This window comes from Bos javanicus, chromosome 17 (genome assembly GCF_032452875.1).
Source record: "Bos javanicus breed banteng chromosome 17, ARS-OSU_banteng_1.0, whole genome shotgun sequence".
In the NCBI taxonomy this organism is placed as follows: domain Eukaryota; kingdom Metazoa; phylum Chordata; class Mammalia; order Artiodactyla; family Bovidae; genus Bos; species Bos javanicus.
Window position 1 is genome coordinate 10951211 of NC_083884.1, and position 27184 is coordinate 10978394.

Here is a 27184-nt window from a genome sequence, read left to right on the forward strand (position 1 = left end):
AACTTGGACAACTGGTTCAAGAGGCCTAGCTTTCAGCCTGGCATGATTTCCTCACTAAGCTTAATCATTTCTAATTTTTTATTTAAATTGAGAAACATGTGAGGCTTCCTAGGTGGTGCAGTAGTAAAGAATCTGCCTACCAATCCAGGAGCTGCAGAAGACATGTGTTCAATCCTGGGTTGGGAAGATCCCCTGAAGAAGGGAATGGCACCCTGATCCCTTACTCTTACCTGGGAAATCCCATGTTCAGAGGAGCCTGGTGGGCTACAGTCCATGGGGTTGCAAAGAGTCAGACATGACTTAGTGACAAAGCCTTCCTTTCACTTGAAAACTTAGATGCCATTGTAGGGTTATTAACTGTCCTAATTTTAAAATTGTTGTGTCTCAGGGTAAAGGGAGGCCCTAGGAAAGGGAGAAGGATAGGGAAAAGATGGCTGATGAAACAGTCAAAACACACATAGCATTTATTGATTATGTTCTCTGTCTTACATGGGCATGGTTCATGGAGCCCCAAAACAAAATAGTAACATCAAAGATCTCTGGTCACAGCTCACTATAAGAAGCATAATAATAATGAGACAGTTTGAAAAATGGTGAGCTTACTAAAATGTGACATCAGGGTGCCTTGTGCTCAGTCATGTCTGACTCTTTGTGACCCCATGAACTGTAACCTGTCAGGCTCCTCTGTCCACAGGATTTCTCAGGCAAGAGTACTGGAGTGGGTTGCCATTCCCTTCTCCAGGGGATCTTCCCGACACACAGAGACATGAAATGAGCTAATGTTATTGGAAAAATGTTGCTGGTAGACTTGCTTGATGGAGGGTTGCCACAAACCTTCCATTTGTAAAGAATGTAATGTCTGCAAAGTGCAATAAATTGAAACATAATAAGGTATGCCTGTACCTAGAACCCGGAGAAGGCAATGGCACCCTACTCCAGTACTTGCCTAGAAAATCCCATGGACGGAGACACCTGGTAAGCTGCTGTCCATGGGGTCGCTATGAGTCAGACACGACTGAGCGACTTCACTTTGACTTTTCACTTTCATGCATTGGAGAAGGAAATGGCAACCCACCCGTGTTCTTGCCTGGAGAATCCCAGGGATGGGGAAGCCTGGTGGGCTGCCATCTATGGGGTCGCACAGAGTCGACATGACTGAAGTGACTTAGCAGCAGCAGCAGCAGTACCTGGAACCAAACAACCTTCCAGTCTTTGCAGAGGCCCCATATGTGTTTATTGTGGCTTACTTTCAACACTAGCCTTAGAGCTGTAAAGTAGAAGGTGAGAGTTTCAGAGGTTTTTTTTGGTTTTCCTGAGCATGCATACAATCTTACGCATGCATTTGGCCTTTGACCTTCTCAGTTCAGTTCAGTTCAGTCGCTCAGTCATGTCCGACTCTTTGCGACCCCATGAATCGCAGCACGCCAAGTCTCCCTGTCCATCACCAACTCCCAGAGTTCACCCAGACTCATGTCCATTGAGTCAGTGATGCCATCCAGCCATCTCATCCTCTGTCGTCCCCTTCTCCTCCTGCCCCCAATCCCTCCCAGCATCAGAGTCTTTTCCAATGAGTCAACTCTTCGCATGAGGTGGCCAAAGTACTGGAGTTTCAGCTTCAGCATCATTCCTTCCAAAGAAATCCCAGGGCTGATCTCCTTCAGAATGGACTGGCTGGATCTCCTTGCAGTCCAAGGGACTCGAAAGTCTTCTCCAACACCACAGTTCAAAGGCATCAATTTTTTGGCGCTCAGCCTTCTTCACAGTCCAACTCTCACATCCATACATGACCACAGGAAAAACCATAGCCTTGACTAGATGAACCTTTGTTGGCAAAGTAATGTCTCTGCTTTTGAGTATGCTATCTAGGTTGGTCATAACTTTCCTTCTAAGGAGTAAGCATCTTTTAATTTCATGGCTGCAGTCACCATCTGCAGTGATTTTGGAGCCCCCCAAAATAAAGTCTGACACTGTTTTCACTGTTTGCCCATCTTGCAAGTCCTTACAGGACACTCATTTTCCTCACAAGCTTTTTGTTTGGTCTACTGTTTGCCCCAGTTATTAATGATCACCTTGGCAGCAGCAACCTAAGGCAGTAGACTATAAGGATTTTCAACAAATACCCCTGGGAAGGAGCTTTAGCACTAGGCTAGTTGCTGTTGTTCTTGTTTAGTCACTAAGTTGTGTCTGACTCTTTTGTGATCCCATGGACTGTACCCCACCAGGTTCCTCTGTCTGTGGGATTTCCCAGGCAAGAATACTAGAATGGGTTGCCATTTTCTTTTCCAAGGGATCTTTCTGACCCAGGGATCGAACCTGTGTCTACTGCATTGGCAGGTGGATTCTTTACCACTGAGCCACCAGGGAAGTTGGAATCAGGCAAAATAGATATATGCCTTTGAGTCACCATTCTAGGGAGCCACCAGGCATATCAGAACAAATAACTAATAACAATTCTTTACTCACTCTGGTACCAGAAATGCAGGCTGTTATTTTCCCAGCTACTGCTGATATAAGGAGTGGGAGACGGGACTGGAATCCCATTAGTACTTACTGCTGCTAAGTCACCTCAGTCGTGTCCGACTCTGTGGGACCCCATAGATGGCAGCCCACCAGGCTCCCCCGTCCCTGGGATTCTCCAGGCAAGAACACTGGAGTGGGTTGCCATTTCCTTCTCCAATGCATGAAAGTGAAAAGTGAAAGTGAAGTCGCTCAGTCGTGTCTGACTCTTAGCGACCCCATGGACTGCAGCCCACCAGGCTCCTCCATCCATGGGATTTTCCAGGCAAGGGTACTGGAGTGGGGTGCCATCCCCTTCTCCAAGTACTTACTAAGAACCAGCCATTTTCCTTGAAAAAATATTTTTGCCAGGTTGTTGCAGGCCTTTGGCTAATTTCCAGAGTTCAAAGAAAGTTGATTCTGACAGTCTTTTGTCTAGTTTTCGTTGCTCTTATGGAGGGGTGGAATTTGGAGTTCCTCATTTTACTATTTTTACTGATGTCACCTCAGCCCATTTGAAACCTTAATAATAGCTAATCTTGAGACAAAAAATACTGTAGGAAACTAATAATTAAAAAAAAAATCTTTGTTGTGATACAACTGACTAGAGAGTTCAATTTTGTGGCTAGGACTCAAGTGTTAATGGAACCTCTATCTTTGACATCTTGAGGAATCTTAGTTTTCATCTGTGCAGCTAAGATGTCCAGAAAGAGTTTGTACAAGTGTTCTAGGCAAAACCAGTCCCTAAGAAGGTTTAGTCTAATACGACCCTCAACTTTTTGGATTCTTAAACTCTAAAGCATTATGTCCAATTCTCAGAAATGATTCATACTAACCACTCGTAATAAACTAATTTGTAAATAATAATATCAACAAATTATTTCATAATGTGAACTGTTACTGGCAGGACAATCAACATCTGATCATTTTGGAGTCACTGTTTCCCAGTGCGTGTGTACCTTTGGAAGACAGCAAGCTGAAAAACTGCTTGGCAAGCAGGGTAGGTAGAATGTTGTTGTTGTTGTTGTTTAGTTGCTAAGTTGTGTCTGACTCTTTGCAACCCCATGGACTGAGGCACGCCAGGCTTCCCTGTCCTTCACCATCTCCTGGAGTTTGCTCAGACTCATGTCCATCGAGTTGGCTATGCCATCCAACCATCTCATCCTCTGCTGCCCCTTCTCTTTTTGCCTTCAATCTTTCCCAGCAACAGGGTCTTTTCCAAAGTGTTGGCTCCACATCAGGTGGCCAAAGTATTGGAACTTCAGCTTCAGTTTCGTCATTAGCCCTTCCAATGAACATTCAGGATTGATTCCCTTTAGGATTGATTGCTTTGATTTCTTTGCAGTCCATGGGGCTCTCAAGCATCTTCTCCAGCACCACAATTTGAAAGCATCAATTCTTTGGCACTCATCCTTCCCTGGTGGCTCAGACGGTAGAGAATCTGCCTGCAATGTGGGAGACCCGGGCTTGATCCCTGGGTCAGGAAGATCCCCCGGAGAAGGGAATGGCAGTCCGTTCCCATATTCTTGCCTAGAGAATTCTATGGACAGAGGAGCCTGATGGGCTACAGTCCAGGGGCCTGCAAAAAGTGGGACATGACTGAGTGACTACATTTTTTTTTTCAGCCTTCTTTATGGTCCAACTCTCACATCTGTACAGGACTACTGGAAAAACCATAGCTTTGACTATATGCACGTTTGGCAGCAAAGTGATGTTTCTGCTTTTTATTTATAATATGCTATCTAAGTTTGTCATAGCTTTCCTTCTAAGGAACAAGCGTCTTTTAATTTCATGGCTATAGTCACTGCCCACAGTGATTTTGGAGCCCAAGAAAAATGTCTGTCACTGCTTCTACTTTTTCCTCTTCTAACTGCTTAAAGTTATGGGACTGCATGCCATGATCTTAGTTTGTTGAATGTTGAGTTTCAAATCAGCATTTTCACTCTCCTCTTTCACCCTCATCAAAAGTCTCTTTAGTTCCTCTTCACTTTCTGCCATTAGAGTAGTATCATCTGGGTATCTGAGGTTACTGATATTTCTCCCAGCAATCTTGATTCCAGCTTGTCATTCATCCAGCCCAGCAATTCACATGATGTGCTCTGCATAGAAGTTAAATAAGTAGGGTGACAATATATACCCTTGTCATACTCCTTTCCCAATTTGGAACCAGTCAGTAGTTCCATGTCTGGTTCTAATTATTGCTTCTTGACTTGCATACAGATTTCTCGGGAGACAGGTAAGGTGTTCTGATATTCCTATCTCTTTGGGAATTTTCCACAGTTTGCTATGATCCACACAGTCAAAAGGCTTTAGCATAGCCAGTGAAGCAGAAGTAGATATTTTTCTGGAATTTCCTTGCTTTCTCCATGATCCAACAAATGTTGGCCACTTAATCTCTTGTTCCTCTGCCTTTTTCTAAACCCAGCTTACACATCTGGAAGTTGTCGGTTCATGTACTATTGAAGCCTAACTTGAAGGATTTTGAGCACAACCTTACCAGCATGTGAAATAAGTGTAACTGCATGCCAGTCTGAACAATCTTTGGCATTGCCCATTTTTGGAACTGGAATGAAAACTGACCTTTTCCAGTCCTGTGGCCACTGCTGAGTTTTCCATATTTGTTGACATATTGAGTGAAGCACTTTAACAGGACTGTCTTTTAGGATTTTAAATAGCTCAGCTGGAATTCCATCACCTCCCCTAACTTTATTCATAGTAATGCTTTCTGAGGCCCATTTGACATCACATCCCAGAATGTCTGGCTCTAGGTGAGTGACCACCACACCATCGTGGTTATTCAGGTCGACAAGACCTCTTTTGTACAGTTCTTCTGTGTATTCTTGCCACCTCTTCTTAATCTCTTCTTCTGTTAGGTCCTTACCATTTCTGTCCTTTATCATGCCTATTCTTGCATGAAATATTCCCTTGATATCTCCAATTTTCTTGAAGAGATCTCTAGTTATTCCTATTCTATTGTTTTCCTCTATTCCTTTCACCATTTATTTAAGCCCTTATCTCTCCTTGCTATTCTCTGGAACTCTTTATTCCGTTGGGTATATCTTTCCCTTTCTCCTTTGTCTTTCTCTTATTTTCTCAGCTATTTGTAAAGGCTCCTGAGACAACCACTTTACCTTCTTGCGTTACTTTTTCTTTGGGATGGTTTTGGTCACTGCTTCTTGTACACTGTCATGAACCTCCGCCAATAGTTCTTTAGGCACCTGTCTACCAGATCTAATCCCTTGAATCTATTTGTCACCTCTACTGTATAATCATATGGGATTTGATTTACGTCATACCTGAATGGCAACCCATTCCAGTATTCTTGCTGGAAAAGTCCCATGGACAGAGGAGACTGACAGGCTGTGGTCCATGGGGTCCCACAGAGTTGGACATGACTGAGCGCGCACGTTGTTGTTGTTGTTGTTGAATAGCCTAGTGGTTTCCTCTACTTTCTTCAACTTTAGCATGAATTTTGCAATAAGGAGCTGATGGTCTGAGAATAATGTAGTTGGGTGTTACTGTAAAATATTTCTTCAAGATAGGGTACCAGGGAGAACGTCCATCTCTAACTCTGGGACTTATTTGTAAAATGTCAATTACGGTCACTACTTAAAAGTATTGGTGTTAGGATTAAGTGGAATTACACAGGTGCATGAATTATCATTTCATTACAAATAACAGAAACAAATTCAGCTTCAGCTTAGACACAAAGGAAAACTTCATGACTCACAGAATCCAAGGAATGACTGAACAACCAACCCATAATACCTTCCTCTTTGTCCCTGTTCAGCTTTACTCTGTTAGCTCTGTCCCCTGCAACTGTAGGCTACTTTCCTCCATATAATGAGGAACATGGTCACTGAAAACTCCCAGGTTTTACATCTTAGAAGTTGGCTATCAGAGAGTCTACTTTTTTCCCCTTTCATTCTTACTCCCTATTAGAAAATATTTGTGTTATACCCTCAAGCCTGAAGAAATCAATTGTGGCCAAAGGATTGGGAACTTGAAAAAACATGCAATTTTCCCACAGGATCTATGGGGCTTAAGACAATAGAAGAAAGTGAAAGTCAAAGTTGGTCAGTTGTGTCCAAATCATTGCAACATGAATTCTCCAGGCTGCAATACTGGAACGATTCCCTTTCCCTTCTCCAGGGGATCTTCCCAACCCAGGGATCAAACCCAGGTCCCCCACATTGAAGGTGGACTCTTTACCAGCTGAGCTACCAGGGAAGCAGGACAATAGAGGAAAAGTGTGGTAAACTGTATTGTTGTTGTCGTTTAGTCACTAAGTTGTGTCCAAGTCTTTTGAAACCCCATGGACTGTAGCCCACCAGGCTCCTCTGTCCATGGAACTCTCCAGGCAAGAATACTGGAGTGGAGTGCCATGCCCTCCTCCGCGGGATCTTCTCTACTGAAGAACTGAACCTGAGTCTCTTGCATCTCCAAGATTGGCAGGCAGATTCTTTACCACTGAGCCACCTGGGAAACCCAATAACCTGATGAAAGCTAACACAGGTCCCAGAAAAAGAGAGGGAAGATGCTGACTGGTGAAACATTAAATTATTTAAAACAGTCCCTACAATATAGAATGCATTCAATACATACACCCCTGAGAAACATCAATAAATCCTAACTTTCTGGACTTCCCTGGTGATCCAGTGGTTAAGAATCCACCTGCTAATGCAGGGGACACAGGTTTAATCCCTTGTCTGGGAAGATCCCACTCACCATGGTCAAAAGCCCATGCACCATGACTCTTGAGCTCAAGGTCTAGAACCTGTGCTCTGCAACAAGAGAAGTCATTACAATGAGAAGCCCTCACACCACAAGGAAGAGTAGCTCCCATTCACTGAAACTAGATAAAGTCCACATAGCAATAAAGACCCAGTGTGGCTAGGAAAAAAAATTCTAACTGTCCAACTCCCACTTTCAGTGAGTCACAAAAATTTCTCATTATAAAGGTGAATTACAATATACTGAGAAAACATAATTTATTCATCTTCCTCAGATTCTATTTATTCTGTATGCTGCTACCATAATTGGATTTAGGTGAGTCTCTGGCAGATAGGGTAGAACCAACACTTTCTGGTCCAGGTATCTTTTCAGAGAAAACTCAGCTGCCTGCCAGCTCTTCCTGTGCTGTGTTTCTGTGCTGCTTTATTTGAGGTTGCAAGTACCTGGAAAAGAGAAGCAGATGTTTTTCAAGAATGTTTATGAAACTTCTGTTTTTAAGGTGCACATTAATGGGACCCAAACTCTCTTGCATTTGCAGCTCACTTCTTGAAATTATGTACATGTCCTCTAGAATTTGCTTGGGCAAATCTTTATCTATGGGCATTGGAAACCCCTTGGTTTCTGCACTGAAGCCATTCCAGTTTTGTCAATGGCACCCCACTTCAGTACTCTTGTCTAGAAAATCCCATGGATGGAGGAACCTGGTAGGCTACAGTCCATGGGGTTGCTAAGAGTCAGACACGACTGAGTGACTTCACTTTCACTTTTCACTTCCATGCATTGGAGAAGGAAATGGCAACCCACTCCAGTGTTCTTGCCTGGAGAATCCCAGGGATGGGGGAGCCTGGTGGGCTGCTGTCTATGGGATCGCACAGAGTCAGACATGACTGAAGCAACTTAGCAGTAGCAGCTGGTCATGGAAACTCATTGGAAGTGCAGTCTTAGCCACTGGGCCACCAGGATAGTCCCCATCAGACATATAATGACTTCATTAATTCTACCTGTTATTCAGAATGCTGCAGATAAAGAATGAATAAGGCATATTTCCTGAGTCCCAGGAACTCACTTTCTAGTCAAGGGGATAAACACATCATTTCATTTATACAATTGGGGCTTCCCTGGTGGCTCAGTGGTAAAGAATCTGGCTGCCAATGCAGGAGATGCAGGAGATTGGGAAGAGCCCCTGGTGAAGGGAATCGCAACCCACTCCAGTATTCTTGCCTGGAAAATCCCATGGACAGAAGAGCCTGGAAGGCTACAGTCCATGGGGTTACAGAAGAATTGGACACAAGAGGGCAATGGCACCACTCCAGTACTCTTGCCTGGAAAATCCCATGGGCAGAGGAGCCTGGTGGGCTGCAGTCCATGGGGTCGGGAAGAGTCAGACACGACTGAGCGATTTCACTTTCACTTTTCACTTTCATGCATTGGAGAAGGAAATGGCAACCCACTCCAGTGTTCTTGCCTGGAGAATTCCAGGGATGGGGGAGCCTGGTGGGCTGCTGTCTATGAGGTCACACAGAGTCGGACATGACTGAGGTGACTTAGTAGCAGCAGTAGCAGTGACTAAAACCAAAACCAAATGTGCTAAAATGGAGTTATGGATAGGTGACTATGAGAAATCAGAGAAAGACTACTTTGCCTGAATTAGCAATTTGGAGAAGTGGGGAATTTTGAACTAAGTAAAGATGATATGGAGTGAGCAGAGCATACTAAGATGGAACACATTATATAAAGTGGGGGAGAACTACCTTAGCAAAAATGTGAATGAGGACAGTGAAGCAGGAAACATTGGAGACTGAGGCTAGAGGGGTTAAGCGGGAGCCAAATCATGTAGCCAGGTCTTACTTAAGGAGCTTAGACTTAATCTTATAGGGGAGTGGCTTCAAACTGGGCTCAACAAAGCCCCTCAGGCTTTGGAAGAGGGCATGGAAGGCCAACTGGGCGTCATAGCTTCGGTTCTGACGTCTATTTCAATGGGACCAGCTCAGTTAAGCTTTATCCCTCTGCTCCTCTGCTCAGTTGCTAAGTCGTGTCTGACTCTTTATGACTCCTCTGTCCATGGGATTTTACAGGCAAGAATACTGGAGCGGATTGCCATTCCCTTCAGGCAATCTTTCTGACCCAGGGATGGAAGTCGAGTCTCTTGAGTCTCCTGCACTGGCAGGAGTCTTTACTACTAGCACCACATGGGAAGCCTCCTAACCATTATCCCATCATATGCAAAATAGTTCCCTGACCTAAAGGTGTTGGGTATTGATCAAAATCTTACACGTAAGGGGGATGGAGAGGGTATCTTCGGCTTGGAAAGCATGAGTCCTGAATAGTTTAATCCAACTGCTCTGAAGACAGATCACAAGATGAGTTACTATTTCCCCAGAGCCTGTAATAATCTGATTCACATCCAGTGAGTACCTTGCACAAAGACTAGGTCACTGGAATCTTCTGTGATCATTACTTTCCACTAAGTTCAAAAAACCTGTGGGTTTGTCACCACAATTTAAGATCTATCCTTTATATTGCACCAAGAAAAACACTGTATTTGCTTCCTTTCCTTAACTCAATCATGGGAGAAAACTGAATTAAGAACTTACAGCTCTTAAGGCAGATGTCAGTTTATTTGGGAGGCAGTAGGAAGAGGAGGAAAGACTTCTTGTCTCCTTTCCCTTCTCCCCCCTCCCCCCACCCCCGTTATAGGTCTCCAGGTCCAAGTAAGACTCAGGTAACTGGCAGGCGCTACAGCTCCTCTTGGGTGGGAGCCTCGCTCCTCTGAGAACCATGAGTTCCCCTCCAGAGGAAGCTAGAGTAAGAACAAGTAACTCTGACTGAGGGCTTAACATGATCTGGGTACTATAACCGTGGGCTTCCCTGGTGGCTCAGAGAGTAAAGAATCTGCCCGTGATGGGGAGACTCGGATTCGACCCCTGAGTCAGGAAGATTCCCCTGGACAAGGAAATGGCTATCCACTCCAGTATTCTTGCCTGGAGAATTCCATGGACAGAGGAGCCTGGTGGGCTACAGTCTGTGGGGTCACAAAGAGTCAGGCCTGACTTAGAGACTAACACTACTACTACTACAACAAAGCTACTACTACAATCGTTACAACAAAGCTAAGAGATAGGTACCATATGATCCTCATTTTATGTATAAGGAAATTCAGGTCTAGAAGTTAAGTAACTTAACTTGTTCAAGATGCCTCAGTGGCAAGCTAGGATTCAGATTCAGACAGTAGCCTCCTGTTACATGCCCTGACGATCACTGAGCTAAAACATCTCCTTACAGAGAGCCCTTTGATGTAAAAGGTGTAAAAAGCCAATACCAGAAAGCCTAGCCTGGGACCTGGGGTTGGCCTTTTCTTTTGGGGGCTCTGGGCCTTCCTGAGGCATGGGCTTTTCTCTAGCTGTGTTGAGTGGAGGCTGCTCTCTAGTTGCAGCGCATGGGATTTTCATTGTGGTGCCTTCTCTCCTTCAGTCAGCGGTTGCAGCTCCCGGGCTCCAGAAGAAGTGAAGAGAAGTCACTTAGTCGTGTTCAACTCTTTGTGACCCCGAGGACTGTAGCCTCCCAGGCTCTTCCGTCCATGGGATTCTCCAGGCAAGAATACTGGAGTGGGTTGCCATTTTCTTCTCCAAGGTTGCTACAAAAAGAAGTTGAAACTGTGCCCTTATCAACTCATTTACTTCCACAGGTCTAAACTCGATAATTGGGTCAACTATTTTATTTTGCTCAGGGAGGACACTATAAGTAGACATTCTTGGGCCTTTTAGCTACTAAGGAACCCCAGATCTTTAATGCATTCTCAAATAGTACATTCTGAGTGTGGAGTGTACAATCCACACTTAGTACAATCTAGTACAATCTCAGTGTGGAAAGTTACACACTCAACATGACTCTTGCCTTTCCTCTCCTGAGGGAAACCTTTGATTAGGATTTAGAATTATTCTCCACACAACTTACTTTCTTAAGAAGTTTATAACACACAGCTCTAGGTGTTGGGGAGCCAATGAATTGTGAAATTTGCTTTTTAGATAATTTCAGCTACAGCAATGAAGATGAAGGATGAATTTAAGAGGTGCATGACTGAAGCCTGGGGGAGGAGAGGCCATTATAACAGACAAGGGGAAAGATTAAAAAGATGAATGCAGGCAGGGGCAGCAAGCAATCAGAGGAGGGGGAAGGTTTTTTTTAATTTAGGAAGTCAAGAGGTAAAACTTGGTGATTTCATTGATTATCCTCCATTTGCTACAGAACCATTTTCTACCCTTCTTTGTCCTGCTCTGTGTCCTGGAAGGTGACTGACTCTCTGGACTGTGTCATCTAAGATTCTATACTAGCTCACTTTGGATTGGGTTCTGCTAGTAGGAGCCACCACTAAGAGACTGGTAGGTAGGGGGAGAAAAAGGTCAGGGAATTCTCTCCTCTGCCGACGGCAATACTTCTAGTTAGGGGGCCTCTCTTCCATACTTACAACTCTTTCTGGGTTCTGGTAATGTAGTAGTCCTCTCCTTCTGCTTCTTCAGGACAAAGGATGGTAGTAGCTTCCAGGTGTTGCTGGTGTCTGGACACCTCACAAGCTTTGCTGATTCCCTGAACCTCCATGACCTCTGTCAACAGTCCTTTGATTAAATTCTCTTTAATTGATAAGCCCTCTGAGTTTGCTCCTGCTGGGACTTGGACTAGTCATGATTGATGCGGAATAGGGAGAGGAGTGCAAAGAGTTGAGGTGACTCCCAGGTTTAGATTTTTTCCTCTAAGTGGATTTTAGCATTTTTCTGAATGCTTTGTCAGGACATGCTCTATTCAGATTACTTGGAATCCATCTCTGGCACCAACATTTTGGTTGGTATTTCCAGCAGGAGACTCAGGCAGGTTCTCCAGAACCAAGCATGGTTGATACTTGGATTTTCTCTTTCACTGCCTGTGAACACTGTTGTCACACTACTATAGGCCCCCGTACACTCAGATTTTCAACTCAGCATTGGTTTTGCCATTGTTAGTTTTACATCTAACTTTGAGTTCTAGATTTTGAAATGTACAGGGAACAATTAGAAAGGGTTATGTAAAACAACAGCAACAAGAATCCTAATTACAGTAAAAGCTTTTTTAAAAATGGAAGAAACTGGGAATATTTAGCGAGAATCCATTAATGCAAATATTAATAGCCAAGCAGTTGTACTATGGCTGTAGTGTTTTGTTGATTCAATTATAAAATTTTCTCTCCAAAAATAATTCAATATGATGAACATTTTATTTTTCATCATACAACAATCACTTCAACTCCAAAGAATTTAGTTGGCTCTTCACAATTCTTGTTAAGCCATAAACAAATTATATTCCCACTCCCCAAATTGCCTTTATGCCTATACTGCCTACACCATGTACTTCAAACATACCAGCAACCCTATAGAAGCCTTCCCCAAGGAACGGGAGAGTGAGATGAACAGGGAGAGTAAGACTGACATCTATACACTGCTGCTGCTGCTGCCGCTAAGTCGCTTCAGTCGTGTCTGACTCTGTGCAGTCCTATAGACGGCAGCCCACCAGGCTCCACCGTCCCTGGAATTCTTCAGGCAAGAACACTGGAGTGGGTTGCCATTTCCTTCTCCAATGGATGAAGGTGAAAAGTGAAAGTGAAGTCGCTCAGTCGTGTCTGACTTTGCGACCCCATGGACTGTAGCCCACCAGGCTCCTCCATCTGTGGGATTTTCCAGGCAAGAGTACTGGAGTGGGGTGCCATTGCCTTCTCCGATCTATACACTACCATATGTAAAACAGATAGCTTTCGGGAAGCCAGTGCACAGCACAAGGAGCTCAGTTAGGTGCCCTGTCTCAGAGGTGTGGGATGGGGGTGGTTGGGAGGGAGGTTTAAGAGGGAGTGGATATATGTGTGTGTGTATATATATATATATAGTTGATTCACTTCGGTGTACAGCAGAAACTAACACAACATTGTAAAGCAATTATACTCCAATTAAAAAAAAGAAAACAACCTGCCCCATACCCTGCATTCCTGGTATGCACATTAGCCTCTCCAGGGAGCTCTTAAAAAGACTCATTCCCAGACTCCACTCCAAGCCAATTAAACCAGCATCTTTGGAAATGAGGCCCAGGTGTGGATATTGTTTAAAAGCTGCCAAAATGACCCTAAAATGCGCAGAGCTGAGAACAAGACTCCAAACCATAGAACATACAAGATCGCGCGAAAAACATACGAGTCTCCTCTGAAGATATAAACCCAAGATACCTTGTGTCCAGTAAACTGTTTAATCCCTTGTTAATGAAGTTCCTGTAAGCTTTCTTCCCCCTGTTAACCTTCAACTTTTGCACACTGGAAAGCTGAGACCCCTTCAGTTGGTTTTGCTTCCTTGTTTGGCATATGTGGTTTGTTGACAAGCTGCCTAGAACACGGTGAAAGATAACCACAATTAAACCTGCTTCTGAGTCAGCAGTGGTTTTCCCCATCAGTGAGGTTTTTCTTAGAACCTTAAAAGAGGGTGAAAAAAATAACATATAAATGAAGGAATAAGACTCTTAAGAGTCGTTAAAGATTACAGTTTGGTTGGAGAAGAGGAAGGCTATTGTGAACAAAGGAATGATGCTTTCAATATTTTCAAAGAAACCTTTGACTAAAGACCAAGAAGTAAAATGTACATTGCAAAACAACTGAAAAGTAATGTCAATAAATATAATTAGCCTTCAATAAACATATATAGTCTTGAGGAATTCTAAGTCTCATGAATGAGGTAATAAAGGAAGAAAAAATAGTACTTAAAATATGTTTTCTATCTCAGTTTCTTGTGGTGAGCAAATGTCCCATGTTACTTGTGTCAGTTCCATTTTTTTTCAAGTGACTTTCCCTAGTGTCTAAGAGAGTGTCTAAGTTAAACCACAAAGAAATGCAAATAACCTGTGATTTCTCTATCTAGAACATTCAGTGTAAGTTAGACTTAGTAGCTCACAAAGTTATCTGAAGTTTTTCAGAAAGGACAGGAAGCATCCTTAGCATTTTTTTTTTTAGCAGTAGTCACTGCCCACAGGTTGATACTAGAGATGATGAAACAAATGAAGTCGGCTTCTTTTCTTTTCTGCCCTGTCTCACTTCCTGTCAAGTTTTCCCTCCATCTCAGCCTATATTGACTTGGTAATAATATGTCCACTTTGAGTTTCATGTGGTCTAAATGTTTTAAGTAGTTTGGTTATCTTAACAAACCAAACAGACCAAAACACCAAAACACCAAAACAAGGCAAAACAAGAGAAAAGAAACCTTGCCCTGTGGAATGGGAAAGCATACCCTGGGGTACAAGATCACCTGTAAAATGCAGTACTGCATGATTCAGCAGAAGCAGGGACTCACAGAGGTGACAGAATGGTAAAGTCTAAGTGATTCCCCCAAACCAAAATCTCTGGAGAGAACGATTAGGAGGTCTCCCTCTGCTTTCTGGAGAGAGTCCAGCCAATTATATTTGACTTTTTTTTTTCCTGTGACACTTTTCTTAGTTTTAGCAATCATTTTTAAGCTTCAAGTGCTCTTTTTTAAAATTAATTTTTAGGCCCTGCTGGGTCTTTGTTGCTGCAAGTGGGCTTTCTCTAGTTGTGGTGAGTGGGGGTTACTCAGTTAGTGGTGTTGCAAGGGCTTCTCATTGTGATGGCTTCTCCTGTTGCAGAGCACAGGCTCTAGAGGTCTCACAGGTCCCAGTAGTCTATTACAATGGTCTCTTAAAAGATATGAGTTGTCTAGACTTCTGATCAAATGCTTAAAAGTGTTAGTGATCTAATTTTTAATAAGCCAGCTATGTTTTAAAAGAGTCTATATGAGTAATAATGCATAGCATTAAATGTATATTATATACATACTGCTGATACAAATACCATCTCATTTGATGGTCCAGTCCATCTTGTGTCCAAAGTAGAAGCAGCTTTGTTAGGTCTTTTTTCAAATACTCTTAAGGAATGGTTCTTGAATGGGCCAGGAAGGACCAAGCTTGGACTAGAATGTACTTTTTTTTTCAGTTAAGTAGTCCTTTCATCTTCTACTACATTCTATTGGGACAAAAGAGCCCTTAACATTTCAGTTGCATGAAGTGATGAAGGAAGAAATTTTCACATACTGAGGTATGGGGAAGTCATTCTTGCTTATACATGATTTAACTTAAACTGTGCTAACCAGAACAGCCTGCTTTCTGGCCTATTTAAACATACATTTGCTATAGTCCATGGGGTCGCAAAGAGTCGGACACGACTGAGCGAATGAACTGAAGAGAACTGACTCCCTCGGGTTTAAAAGTTCTGAATTTACCCCTTAGGGTCCACACTTGAATGCAGAAAAACTTTTAAAATGTAATAACGTACCCGGTATCCAGTAGTGATAACCCCGAAGAGTTGACATAAATCCTAAGTTCGTTTTAGAGAAAACTGAACGGGAAGCCAGGGACTCGAATTTGAGCCCTGCCTGTGTGTGATTTTCTTGGGCAAGTACCATCTCAGGATATCCCTCCCAGTCTGTAAAATGAGAATAATCCAGAGGTACACTTCACAAGGTTCTGTGAGGATGATTTTAAAAACGTCGGTGAAAGCATTTTCCTCTACCCCATTTGGGGTGCTTTTGCTATTTCCGAGTTCTTTTCACTTTCGCCACTTCGAGATGTGGTGATAACGACTCAAAGGCCTTACACATCACCATAAACGCCTGACCGTCTCTAATACGCATCACCTCCCTCGCGGGAGGGTGCAGCTTCGGCTTGGTTGGGTCGGCCGAGTTTAGGTGTCCCAGCTGAAGTCACACACTCCTGAAGTCAGGAAAGAGGGAGAAAGCTATTATTGTTTCTCGTCAGACGCCCGAACAAGAAAGAAGTTATTAACGAAGGTCCCCTACGCGCACGCGCGGTGGACGCCTCGCGCCTTATCGCCTAAACGGGGGAGGGGGCGACGTGCTCACGTCGGGCGTGCTGACGTTCGCGCAGCGTGCGCCGCCAGCCAATGGGACCCGGCCCTCCGGGGCTTCTGCCTGGCGAAGGTGGGCGAGCTTGTGGTGGCCAGGGAACAGGTTACCTGCGCAGGTTCTGGCGCTCCTGTTACTTACGTGGAAGTGGTGTCACCGAGACTGTTTGCTCCTTCCGTTTACCAGAACATCTTCCCTTTGGTCATACTGGCTCAGGTTTCGGTCGGTAACTCTGTCATGCCGAACTCGCGGCCCAGGCCCCGCCGGGGCGCCGGGAGTGGCGCCGGGGCACCTGGGCGGGACGAGCTGGTGTCGCGGTCCTTGCAGAGCGCAGAGCATTGCCTGGGTTCCCAGGACTTTGGCACCGCCTATGCCCACTACCTCCTCGTGCTCAGCCTGGCGCCGGAGCTGAAAGACGATGTAAAGGTGAGGAGGGGCCTTTTCTCGCTGGTCGATCCTCTGTTCTTGTATAAGTAAATGAATACGTAGGTAGTTGGAGGCGGAGAAGGCACTGGCAACCCACTCCAGTACTCTTGCCTGGAAAATCCCATGGACAGAGGAGCCTGGTAGGCTGCAGTCCATGGGGTCGCTGAGAGTCGGACACGACTGAGCGACTTCACTTTCACTTTTCACTTTCATGCATTGGAGAAGGAAATGGCAACCCACTCCAGTGTTCTTGCCTGGAGAATCCCAGGGATGGGGGAGCCTGGTGGTCACCAGTTTGTGGGGTCGCACAGAGTCGGACACGACTGACGTGACTTAGCAGCAGCAGCAGTAGTTGGAGGAGGGAGTGTGGACTCTAAGTGTCTGGTGGTTGTTATTAATGTTTACTGGTCACCGTTGACTCTTATTCGCAACCACAACCAGCCTATTAGAAAATATTGTTTGCTGACCCTCGAAATTTACATCCAGAATCGTATTTCTTTTCACCACCTTCTTTTTTACTACCCTGAGTCAAGCCTCAATCATCTCCTGTTGACTTTTGCAGTGTGCTTTGGCTCGGGAAACTAGACTGTCTTCTGCAACAAAGCCAACGTGAGCTTTTCATAACAAAAGCCAGATGGTGTCATTCCTCTATTACAAAACTTTCACTTCATTCAAATTCCAAAGGTTATATTGCACACGTTCAGTGATCTTCAGTCATCTCCTGTATCTAATTCTAGCAAGTTCCCACCCCAGGGCATTTGCACTTGTCTCTCCTGTCTACTGTTGGGTGGAGAGAATGCTGAATTAAATTTGCAATTAGCCTGAAGTAATCATTTGGTGATGCATTCTTTTAAGTTTCAATTATTAGATTATTTGTGAGAGTTACTCTGTTGAAGCTGTGTAGGTTTCCCCACCCCCACCCCGCCCAGGTTATTTTAGAAAAATTTCAAAAAATGATTTAGTTTAATTTTGCATTCAGTTTTCAACCTGAAGCTACTTCGCTTTATTTCATGCAAGGTTTCTCAACCTCAAGACTATTGATATTTTGGATAGGATCCTAGAATTCCCCGACTTCTTCCCAATAGATGTCAATTTTATATAGACATTTATTGTTCACAAAAACTTAGTGTAAATTTCAGGACCAGCTAGCCTCAAGGAGGAGAAAGTGTTACTTTGAGATTGAGTTTGCTCTTCTAGGTAGGCAGGTGTAAAATAATGGATCCATCCAAATGCTTTTTCCTCAGTTCTTTGTTCCTTAGTTTCCTCTTATAAAACAGGGACAGTGTGTATTAAAAATATATATACTCATTTATGCATTTGTTTATTCAGCAAACACGGTCTTTTAAAGCCAAATAAGACTTAAGGTGATTTTCAATTGTCATTAAGTTTTATTTTCTGTGGACTCTTCAACCCATGTTGAACGTTCTTTCATCATTTATGTTGACTAATTTTTGTTCTCTTTTGTGAAGGAAACTTTTCAGTATACGCTCTTCAGGTGGGCTGAAGAACTTGATGCTCTCAGTCGAACACAAGACCTACTTGGCTGCTATGAGCAAGCCTTGGAACTGTTTCCTGATGATGAAGTGATTTGCAACAGTATGGGGGAGCATCTCTTCAGGTATGCGGTGGTTTCAGTATTACAAGTTCAGAACTACTCTGGATCTGTCTGGATTGGATAAATGCATAGTACGGTAATTTGAGCAGGGAAAGTTTACTCCAAAGAATTATTAACTTTAAAGGAATCAGACTAGAGACTTGGCTAGGGAGAAGTAAAGAGAACTCAAAAGCATATAGGAATAGTAGATACAGTATATAATAATTTTACATCATATACTGAGTAATAGCTGCTGCCCTTGGGGCTGAGATCAGGTATCCATGAAAGAGTTCCTTTCCCTGGGCTGAGATATACAGACCTTCTTGGAGAGGACATAGCCTGATTCCCGGGGTGGCAGAGAAGTCACTGTGGTCCCTTGCTGGGGAAACGTCTTGTAAACCTGTTCTCCAGAACTTCCTGGAAACTTGCCATTTCCTTTCGTAAGAGTGCAATTCACTGTTTGGGTTCTAGAATGGTTTTTTTGCTTATACTATACCCAAAATGGCACCCCACTCCAGTACTCTTGCCTGGAAAGTCCCATGGACAGAGGAGCCTGGTGGGCTGCAGTCCATGGGGTTGCGAAGAGTCGGACATGACTGAGCGACTTCACTTTCACTTTTCACTCTCATCCATTGGAGAAGGAAATGGCAACCCACTCCAGTGTTCTTGCCTGGAGAATCCCAGGGGTGGTGGAGTCTGGTGGGCTGCCATCTATGGGGTCGCACAGAGTTGGACACGACTGAAGTGACTTAGCAGCAGCAGCAGCAGCAGCATACCCAAAATGAATAGTCTGATTCCGTTTCTTTAAAATTGGTGGAATGCTTAGAGGTGCTTGCAAAGAAGTATGAGTATGAAAGGGTTCTATTAACTCAGTTCTCTTCATCATGTGGACCACACACTAGTGTGGTGCATAAATTACCAGTCAGCTCAACATTCAGAAAACTAAGATCATGGCATCCGGTCCCATCACTTCATGGCAAATAGGTGGGGAAACAGTGGAAACAGTGGCTAACTTTATTTTTCTGGGCTCCAAAATCACTGCAGATGGTGATTGCAGCCATGAAATTAAAAGATGCTTACTCCTTGGAAAGTTATGACCAACCTAGACAGCATATTAAAAAGCAGAGACATTACTTTGTCAACAAAGGTCTGTCTAGTCAAGGCTATGGTTTTTCCAGTGGTCATGTATGGATGTGAAAGTTGAACCATAAAGAAAGCTGAGTGCTGAAGAATTGATGCTTTTGAACTGTAATATTGGAAAAGACTCTTGAGAGTCCCTTGGACTTCAAGGCGATCCAACCAGTCCATCCTAAAGGAGATCAGTCCTGGGTGCTCACTGGAAGGACTAATGTTGAAGCAGAAACTCCAGTACTTTGGCCACCTGATGCAGAGAGCTGACTCATTTGAAAAGACCCTGATGCTGGGAAAGATTGAGGGCAGGAGGAGAAGGGGACGACAGGATGAGATGGGTGGATGGCATCACTGACTCAATGGACATGGGTTTGGGTGGACGCTGGGAGTTGGTGATGGACAAGGAGGCCTGGCGTGCTGCGGTTCATGGGGTCGCAAAGAGTCGGACACGACTGAGCAACTGAACTGAACAGAGAGGTATAGAAATAGAAATTGTGAGTAAACATTTAGAAATTTGAATAGCAGTTTGCGGTAAATCCAAGGACGTGGTCAGGTAACTCACTTGTTGAGGAGAGTATGGACCACTCTGAAATCTCTTGTGGGAGCTACACAGCAGCTTACTCTGTGCAGTACAAGTGTGTTGGTCTACAGGTGGGGAGCTGTTTTACAAAGAGAGGGAGTTTTTGGATGGTTTAAGAAGTACGGTGGTTTGATAGTTTTTTCCTTCCGTCTTTTATTGTTGATTTGCTCACATATAATTCAGTAGTAATTTTTGGGTGACTCACCTTTGATTTTTTTTCCTTCGGACACAATGACTCTCTTTTTGTAGTCATATTCACTTGGTTTCTGTTATTTTTAATTAAAATATATAATTTTAGTAACAAGTGTAAATTGGTCTGGCTGCAAATATGGCTAACTCTTGATGACCATTCTGCTCAGTTGAAAGCACAGTAGAGAGGCACCTGCTAGCCATAGGCGTTAGTATCTTTTACAGTGGAAGTGGTTTTTAGAATCCTGGTGTTCTAGAAAGTTGTTTAAATGGAAGATGACCAGGAGAGCTTCTACTACACGACAGTAAAGCAGTATTTCATAGTCAGGTCCTTGTTAGTGTCCTGGAATGCATAAATACAATAGGGATTCAGAAAGGAAAGAAGTAAATGAGACTCACAGTCCTCACCGAAGGCTTCCCAAGGAGACGACACTTGCGTTGGGTAGGATTTGGGGTGCTGGAGAGGGGTTCTCAGGCTAGATAAGTGACATGAACAATGGCATTGATAGTGTATAGTTGAATGTTTCATTTGTCATTTTCCATTCTAGAATGGGCTTTAGAGATGAAGCAGCTGGGTATTTTCATAAAGCAGTGAAGCTAAACCCTGATTTCAATGATGCAAAGGAGAATTTTTATCGTGTTGCAAACTGGTTGGTGGAACGCTGGCACTTTATCATGCTTAATGACACCAAAAGGAATACGATCTATAACGCAGCAATCCAGAAGGCAGTGTGTTCAGGCTCCAAAAGTGTTTTGGATATTGGAGCAGGAACTGGAATACTAAGGTTTGTTGGCATTGTGTTTTAATTACATATAGATGTATACTAATGTAAATTAATGATTTTATCAAATGTGGAAAATTTTGACAGTGAAATTTAATAATCTAGTATAAATTAATCTATAGATTAATTTCTTATAATCTTGTTATGATTATTCATGCAACTGTTATTATTATCATTTTTGCTATAACTTTTACTTTATTAAGAACTTGACATAGCCACCAAGAAACATTTGGAGTTATTGAAATTTTGCATAATCCTTTTACGAGTAGGTTTTTCATTAATGTTCTGGTTGAGTCTAGTTTTTAAAAGTCTAATTAGCATTCTGCATGACAGTTGTCTTAATAAGGTGGATGTTATGATTTATTGTCTGATTTGTTTCTTGGTGAGAATATTAGTTCATTTTTTTCAAATGCAGAGTCAATAATGGTTGTGGTGAAGAATAAAAGGAAAACTCCATGTTTCATAATTTCACTGAAATTTAAAAACAGTAGATTATTTTTTAACGGAACACTTTTTCCCCTTGTAGCATGTTTGCCAGGAAAGCTGGAGCACATTCTGTGTATGCCTGTGAGTTATCCAAGACCATGTATGAACTGGCCTGTGATGTAGTGGCAGCAAACGAGATGGAAGAAGGGATCAAACTCTTGCACATGAAGTCACTTGACATAAAAATTCCAAAACACATTCCTGAAAGGTATTATGCCATGCACTAATTTTACTGTTTATAGCCCACTATTTTATTTCTTAAGAATTAAGATATTCACATTTCTAGCTTCTAGTCCAAATAGAAATGCTGAAACCTTTATATTGTGAAGGTACAGATACAGGATAGTTCAGCATAAGATGGGTTTTCATAATAAGGTCATATTCTTGACAAAGAAGATTTAAAGATCTTGAGAAAAATATGCAGCAAGGGATTCAATCAATAAACTTCAGCTTTAGCAAGTTACTTTATCTTTGTTCATTCTAGTATTTCAGTTGTGGAAATGGATCATACCTCCTCTGTGGTCCATAGCTGTTTAAAAATTGTAAACATAATGCAAGAGTTGATTAAGCTTGATGGACTCAATCACATTTGGTGTTAATATTCTTGGCTAAAATGAAAGCTTTGGAAGCATCAGCTGTTGACGTATTTTGACTTCCCCTCTTCAAATACTTTGACTATTATGTCATAAGTCTCAGCTTTTTAGTGTTATTTCATTTTGATCCATATCACAAGGGGATGGAATTTTAGAGCTAGGGGGGATTGAAAAATCATCTGGTCCAACCAACTATCATTCTTAGATACAGTTTTCTCTGTGCAGCACTTGTGTTACTACCTCCCCTGGGTCGTTTCTCTTTTCATTTTACTGAAATTCAGTTCACGTTGAAACAGGGCTTGTTTATACTGTGTCATACATGGGACTCTGATTTTGAAAAGTCTTCTTCCATCTATGTATAAGAATATTTAACTTTACATGATAGCTGTGCTTTTCAGTTGTCTCTATTTGTTTTCATGAAGTCCTGTTGGATTGTTTAGGCAGATATTAAACACATTTTATAGAATCAGCGTCCTCAATTGTCTTAGACTGACCAGGCTGCGGTTAACAGAATACCACAGCCTAGGTGGCTGAAACTACAGACGTTTATCTTCTCACGGCTCTGGAGGCTGGAAGTCCATGATCGTGGGTGCCGGCAAATTTGGTTTCTGGCAGGAACTCTCTTCCTGGCTTTGCAGATGGCCATCCTGCTCTGTCCTTACATGGCCTTTCCTCTGTGGCCGCAGGGAGAGAGAGATCACTGCTGTGATCACCTCCACTTTTATTGGGACACAGGTCCCATCGGATTAGGACTTCACTCTTACGACCTCATTGAGCCTTAATTAACCTCGTAAAGATCTATCCAAATATAGTCATACTGAGGGTTAGAGCTTCAATGTGACTTTTGGTTGGTACCCAATTCAGTACATAGTGTGAATCAAAGTTACATTACCTTAATCCACTTTTTTCTCACACATAGTATTATAGAAAGGATGTATTGGCTTTGAATGAAGAGATATGGTTTATAATAATAATAATTTGTTGTTGTTTAGGCACTAAGTTGTGCCCAACTCTTTGCAACCCTGTGGACTGTAGCCTGCCAGGGTCCTCTCTCCTTGGGGTTTCTTCGGCAAAAATACTGGAGCGGGTTGCCATTTCCTTTTCCAGAGGCTCTGCCGACCCAGTGATCGAACTCATGTCTCCTGCACTGCAGGCAGATTCTTTACTGCTGAGCCACCAGTGAAGCCCGATAATTAATAATGATTTATTTTTACCTTGAGCAAATCTGGAGACTTGAAGATATCAGATGATTTGAGATGCTTTTTGCATTCTAAATATATGCAGTCATAAATACTGAAAATCTTGTGTATGTGTATACACTACTGGGTTTAGGCACAGTGCCATACTGTGCTTCAGTCGTGTCCAACTGAAGTCGTGGTCCCATGGACCACAGCCCGCCGGACTCCTCTGCCCATGGGATTCTCCAGGCAAGAATACTGGAATGGGTTGCCATTCCCTTCTCCAGGGGATCTTCCCAACTCAGGGATTGAACCCACCTGTCTTACGTCTAACCTGCATTGGCAAGTGGGTTCTTAACCACTAGTGCCACCTGGGAAGCCCACGGGCACAGTAGAAGATACTAAAGTTGCTTTCTGTTACCAAGGCAGCTGTAGTCAAGACAGGAAGATAAGGATTATTCTTGAAAATACCTTTTCCTTGTAACTACAGAAATGAATGATACTGGCAGTGAGTACTAAAGAAGTTCGACGAAGGGAGAGATTTTTTTAGGGTGTGTTTTTGAATGAGATTTTTTAGAAAGAATGGACAGAGACCAGAAGTCTGTGGGTTAGGCTTTGGTGAAAAGTCCAGGTGTGGGTAAAGCACGAGTGGTGATGGGAGAGGGGCAGTGAACATATGAGAGATACACATGGATGATGGAGGTGGAGGAGGGGTTTGGGGGGCAGGCTTTCTCACTGCACTACCTGTTGTCTGTAGGGAGTCATTGATGGTAGAAAGTATTTTTACAGAATATTGGGGATAGATGTCCAGTAACTCAGGGTTAAGGAGGGGGACTGGTAAAAGTAATGGATATGAACCAATCCTTAGGGTTTAGGCAATGAAGGAATAACCCAGGAGGCAGCAAGTCAAGTGAAGGTTGTCTGTGACCTTCCCAGCCAGGAAGCTGCCAGTGGAGAACAGAGGAGCTTTAGAGGAACATTAGAGTTCCTTAGGATTCAAGGGTAGGTGTTCGGAGAAGGCAATGGCACCCCACTCCAGTACTCTTGCCTGGAAAATCCCATGGACAGAGGAGCCTGGAAGGCTGCAGTCCATGGGGTCACTAGGAGTCGGGCACGACTGAGCGACTTCACTTTGACTTTTCACTTTCATGCATTGGAGAAGGAAATGGCAACCCACTCCAGCGTTCTTGCCTGGAGAATCCTAGGGACAGGGGAGCCTGGTGGGCTGCCATCTGTGGGGTCGCACAGAGTCGAACACGACTGAAGTGACTTAGCAGTAGCAGCAAGGGTAGATGTTAAACATGAAATGTATGAGAAAATTTTATATTTGTGCTGTGTCTATAATATATTCTTCCTTTTCTCAGCTTTGACATCTTTTACGTAAATAGCATGATATTTTACTTACATATATCTTTAAAAAATCATTCTATAGAGTGTCCCTAGTTGTAACAGAAACTGTCGATGCAGGTTTATTTGGAGAAGGAATTGTGGAGAGTTTGATTCATGCATGGGAACATTTACTTTTGCAGCCAAAGGTAAGCAGCTTGAAAACACTTAAATTTGATTAAGAATTCATTATTCAGTAGATGGTTCATTGAGCCCCTAGCATAGTTGCAAAGCAGTAGGAGATGCGTCTCACTGTTGAGGTATATACTGTATAGCTGGCAAGAGATCCGTGTGAACAAAAACATTTAATAACATAGTGCAGTGTATTCTTGTGTGCCCAAATGGGGTATGCAGGCAGAAAATACTCCAGGAAGGAGTTCTTAGGAATTGAGGTTATGTGATGAAGGGATTGACTCTGGAATTCTTGAGTGAGGTTGAGAAATGGAAGTATTTTGAGCTTTACAGCTTCACTGCTCGTATTGTATATTTGGAAAATTTACCAAAAGAGAATGTAGTGGGTAACTTGTGTGGTATGATTTTAAGGTACCACTTGGACCTAGGCTGGACAGAATTGACTGTTATAGTTGCCAGGTTGTATTTTACATTGAAATCCTCTACTGTGGCCCATAAACTGTAGCTTTCGTGTATATATTGATATATGTATTATGAAAGAAAGGATTTTAACATGTCATAAGAATTGACTACTTACAGAAAAGCATTTGGATTTAAAATAGCTAATGAAAGGTTGAAAGAAGAGCAGTTTGTTTTTCAAGTAGGTAATGGTGATTTTGGCCTCTTCATTAAAGTCATTCCCAAAGATCTTTTCTTGTGTACAAACTTAGAGGCTTCTAGCTCCCACCTCCCTCCTTCCCATTCTTCCTACTAGTACTTAAAAAAAGAAAAAAATGTATACGTATATACACACACACGAGTATATATGATATATGTATACTTACACATATATATTCATATATATATGTAAAAAAATGGAAGTAAACTTTTTAAAGAAAAGAAACCCTTAATCTGCTTATCATTAACTATTGTTTTTCTAAGCTTTCTTATAAATTTTCATAGCTTGCCATCATACACACATATTTTGACAAAAATATTTTGACATCAATGTAGCAGAATATAATTTTTTACTGTTGTATTTTTAGACCAAAGGTGAAAATGGTGATTGTGAAAAATATGGGAAAGTTATACCAGCAAGTGCTGTTATATTTGGGATAGCAGTAGAATGTGCAGAGATAAGAAGACATCATAGGTAAGTGATTATTTAAATAGTAAATATTAAAAAATATTTCAGTAATTTTGAGGAGTTGCCTGTACTTAAAAGGTTATTTAGTGGACATTCGGATGAGAACGTGTCATCTTCTGACTCTTAAATTCATGATATTTATTCCAGTCTTAATTTTATTTTTGCCTTTTTTTTTTTTCTTTTTGCATCTTTAAAACTTTCTTCAAAACTAAGACTCTTGGATTAATAGTCAGCTTTCAATTTTCTAGGGGAAAATTTAATTTTGAAACAACATAGTATCCTTTTGATGTGTGATAGATTCCTGAGAAATATACTAAGTTCAAACTAATTTTAGAGTGAAATAAAAATTTCCATGTGAAAATAATTTTATTTCTCCCAGTTTTCTGTTCTTAATAACTTAGTATTATGTTTTGTTGGTGGGTGGGATGAAATTTCAGGATCTTTGTACCCTTGAGATTCTGAGATTTATGCAGTGTGATACAGGTGAAAACTTTTTTTAGTTATAAAAACTTCTTGGTTACCTCTTTTTCTTGAACATTAATGAATTTTTTATTTTGCTAAAGTATTGATCCATATTGTTTCAGGACTTTTTAAGGAGGCCCTCCATCTGATAACTCAGTAGTAGTAAATGTAACACATAAATATTTTAGGAAATACTGATGATTGAAAGAAGAAAATAAAAATCATCCTGAACGCCTCACTGGTAGAAAACTACTGTTCATCTTTATAGTATATTTTTCCTTACACTCCTCAATGCATGTTACGGGACGATAAGTAAAAGTAGTTAGTGATTGGTAGGGCACAGGCACTAACCAAAAAGTGGCCTTTGCCAGCAGATTGGCTGAATTAGAGTTAGATAATTGGTTGTCAGCTCTGTGTAAGTAAATGTGTGTGTGTATAAATTTTGCTTCAGTAAAAATGATCAGTATCAGTAAATATTTTAAAATATCAGTAAATATATTAGCTTTAGTGAGCCTCTTCATGTTAATAGATTTGCTTCATGATTTCTTAAAGTCAGTTTCCTAGTGTTACAGTTCCCAGAGTTTAGAGGTTTTAAGTTTTAAGAAGCTTGGTTTATTAGATATAAAAACTAGAAATAAAAAGTAATTTATTGATGCAGATATAGAAAAAAATAGATCAGTATAACACAATAACGACTCTAGATACACCTTTGAATTTATAGGGATTTAGTGTGTGATACAGATGAGGTATTTCAGATGAGTGGAGAAAGGATAAACTATTCGGTAAGTGGAGATCAAGCACTTCACTTGGCTCAGTCGTGTCTGACTCTTTGCAACCCCATAGACTCCAGCACGCCAGCCTCCCTGTCCTTCATATGGTTAAAGTTAGATCTTTACTTTTAATTCCAAAATGAATTAAGTATCTAAGTGTAAAAAATCCATTAAGTGGTGAAG

At 42.1% G+C, this 27184-nt stretch overlaps 1 protein-coding gene and 1 long non-coding RNA gene across 3 annotated transcripts in view; one reads left to right on the forward strand and one right to left on the reverse strand.

Annotated features, from left to right (window-relative positions):
* Positions 1-440: 440 nt before the first annotated feature.
* LOC133228539 (uncharacterized) lies at positions 441-16124 on the reverse strand. Of its 2 annotated transcripts, none has more exons than XR_009730247.1 (3): positions 15578-16124; positions 13472-13710; positions 441-7673 (listed from the first exon to the last, which is right to left on the reverse strand). It is a non-coding gene; the product is annotated as an uncharacterized LOC133228539 (long non-coding RNA). The 2 variants fall into 2 exon arrangements; XR_009730246.1 differs by having other exon boundaries at positions 13472-13625; positions 15578-16123.
* A 63-nt stretch (positions 16125-16187) lies between these two features.
* Positions 16188-27184, forward strand: part of PRMT9 (protein arginine methyltransferase 9) — a 34871-nt gene continuing 23874 nt past the window's right edge. Inside the window, exons 1-6 of the mRNA XM_061384047.1 lie at positions 16188-16592; positions 18062-18210; positions 20635-20871; positions 21395-21562; positions 24558-24660; positions 25669-25775. Coding sequence (XP_061240031.1) covers positions 16404-16592; positions 18062-18210; positions 20635-20871; positions 21395-21562; positions 24558-24660; positions 25669-25775 — 953 coding nt within the window. The 5' untranslated portion in view covers positions 16188-16403. The remainder of the gene's footprint in view (positions 16593-18061; positions 18211-20634; positions 20872-21394; positions 21563-24557; positions 24661-25668; positions 25776-27184) is intronic.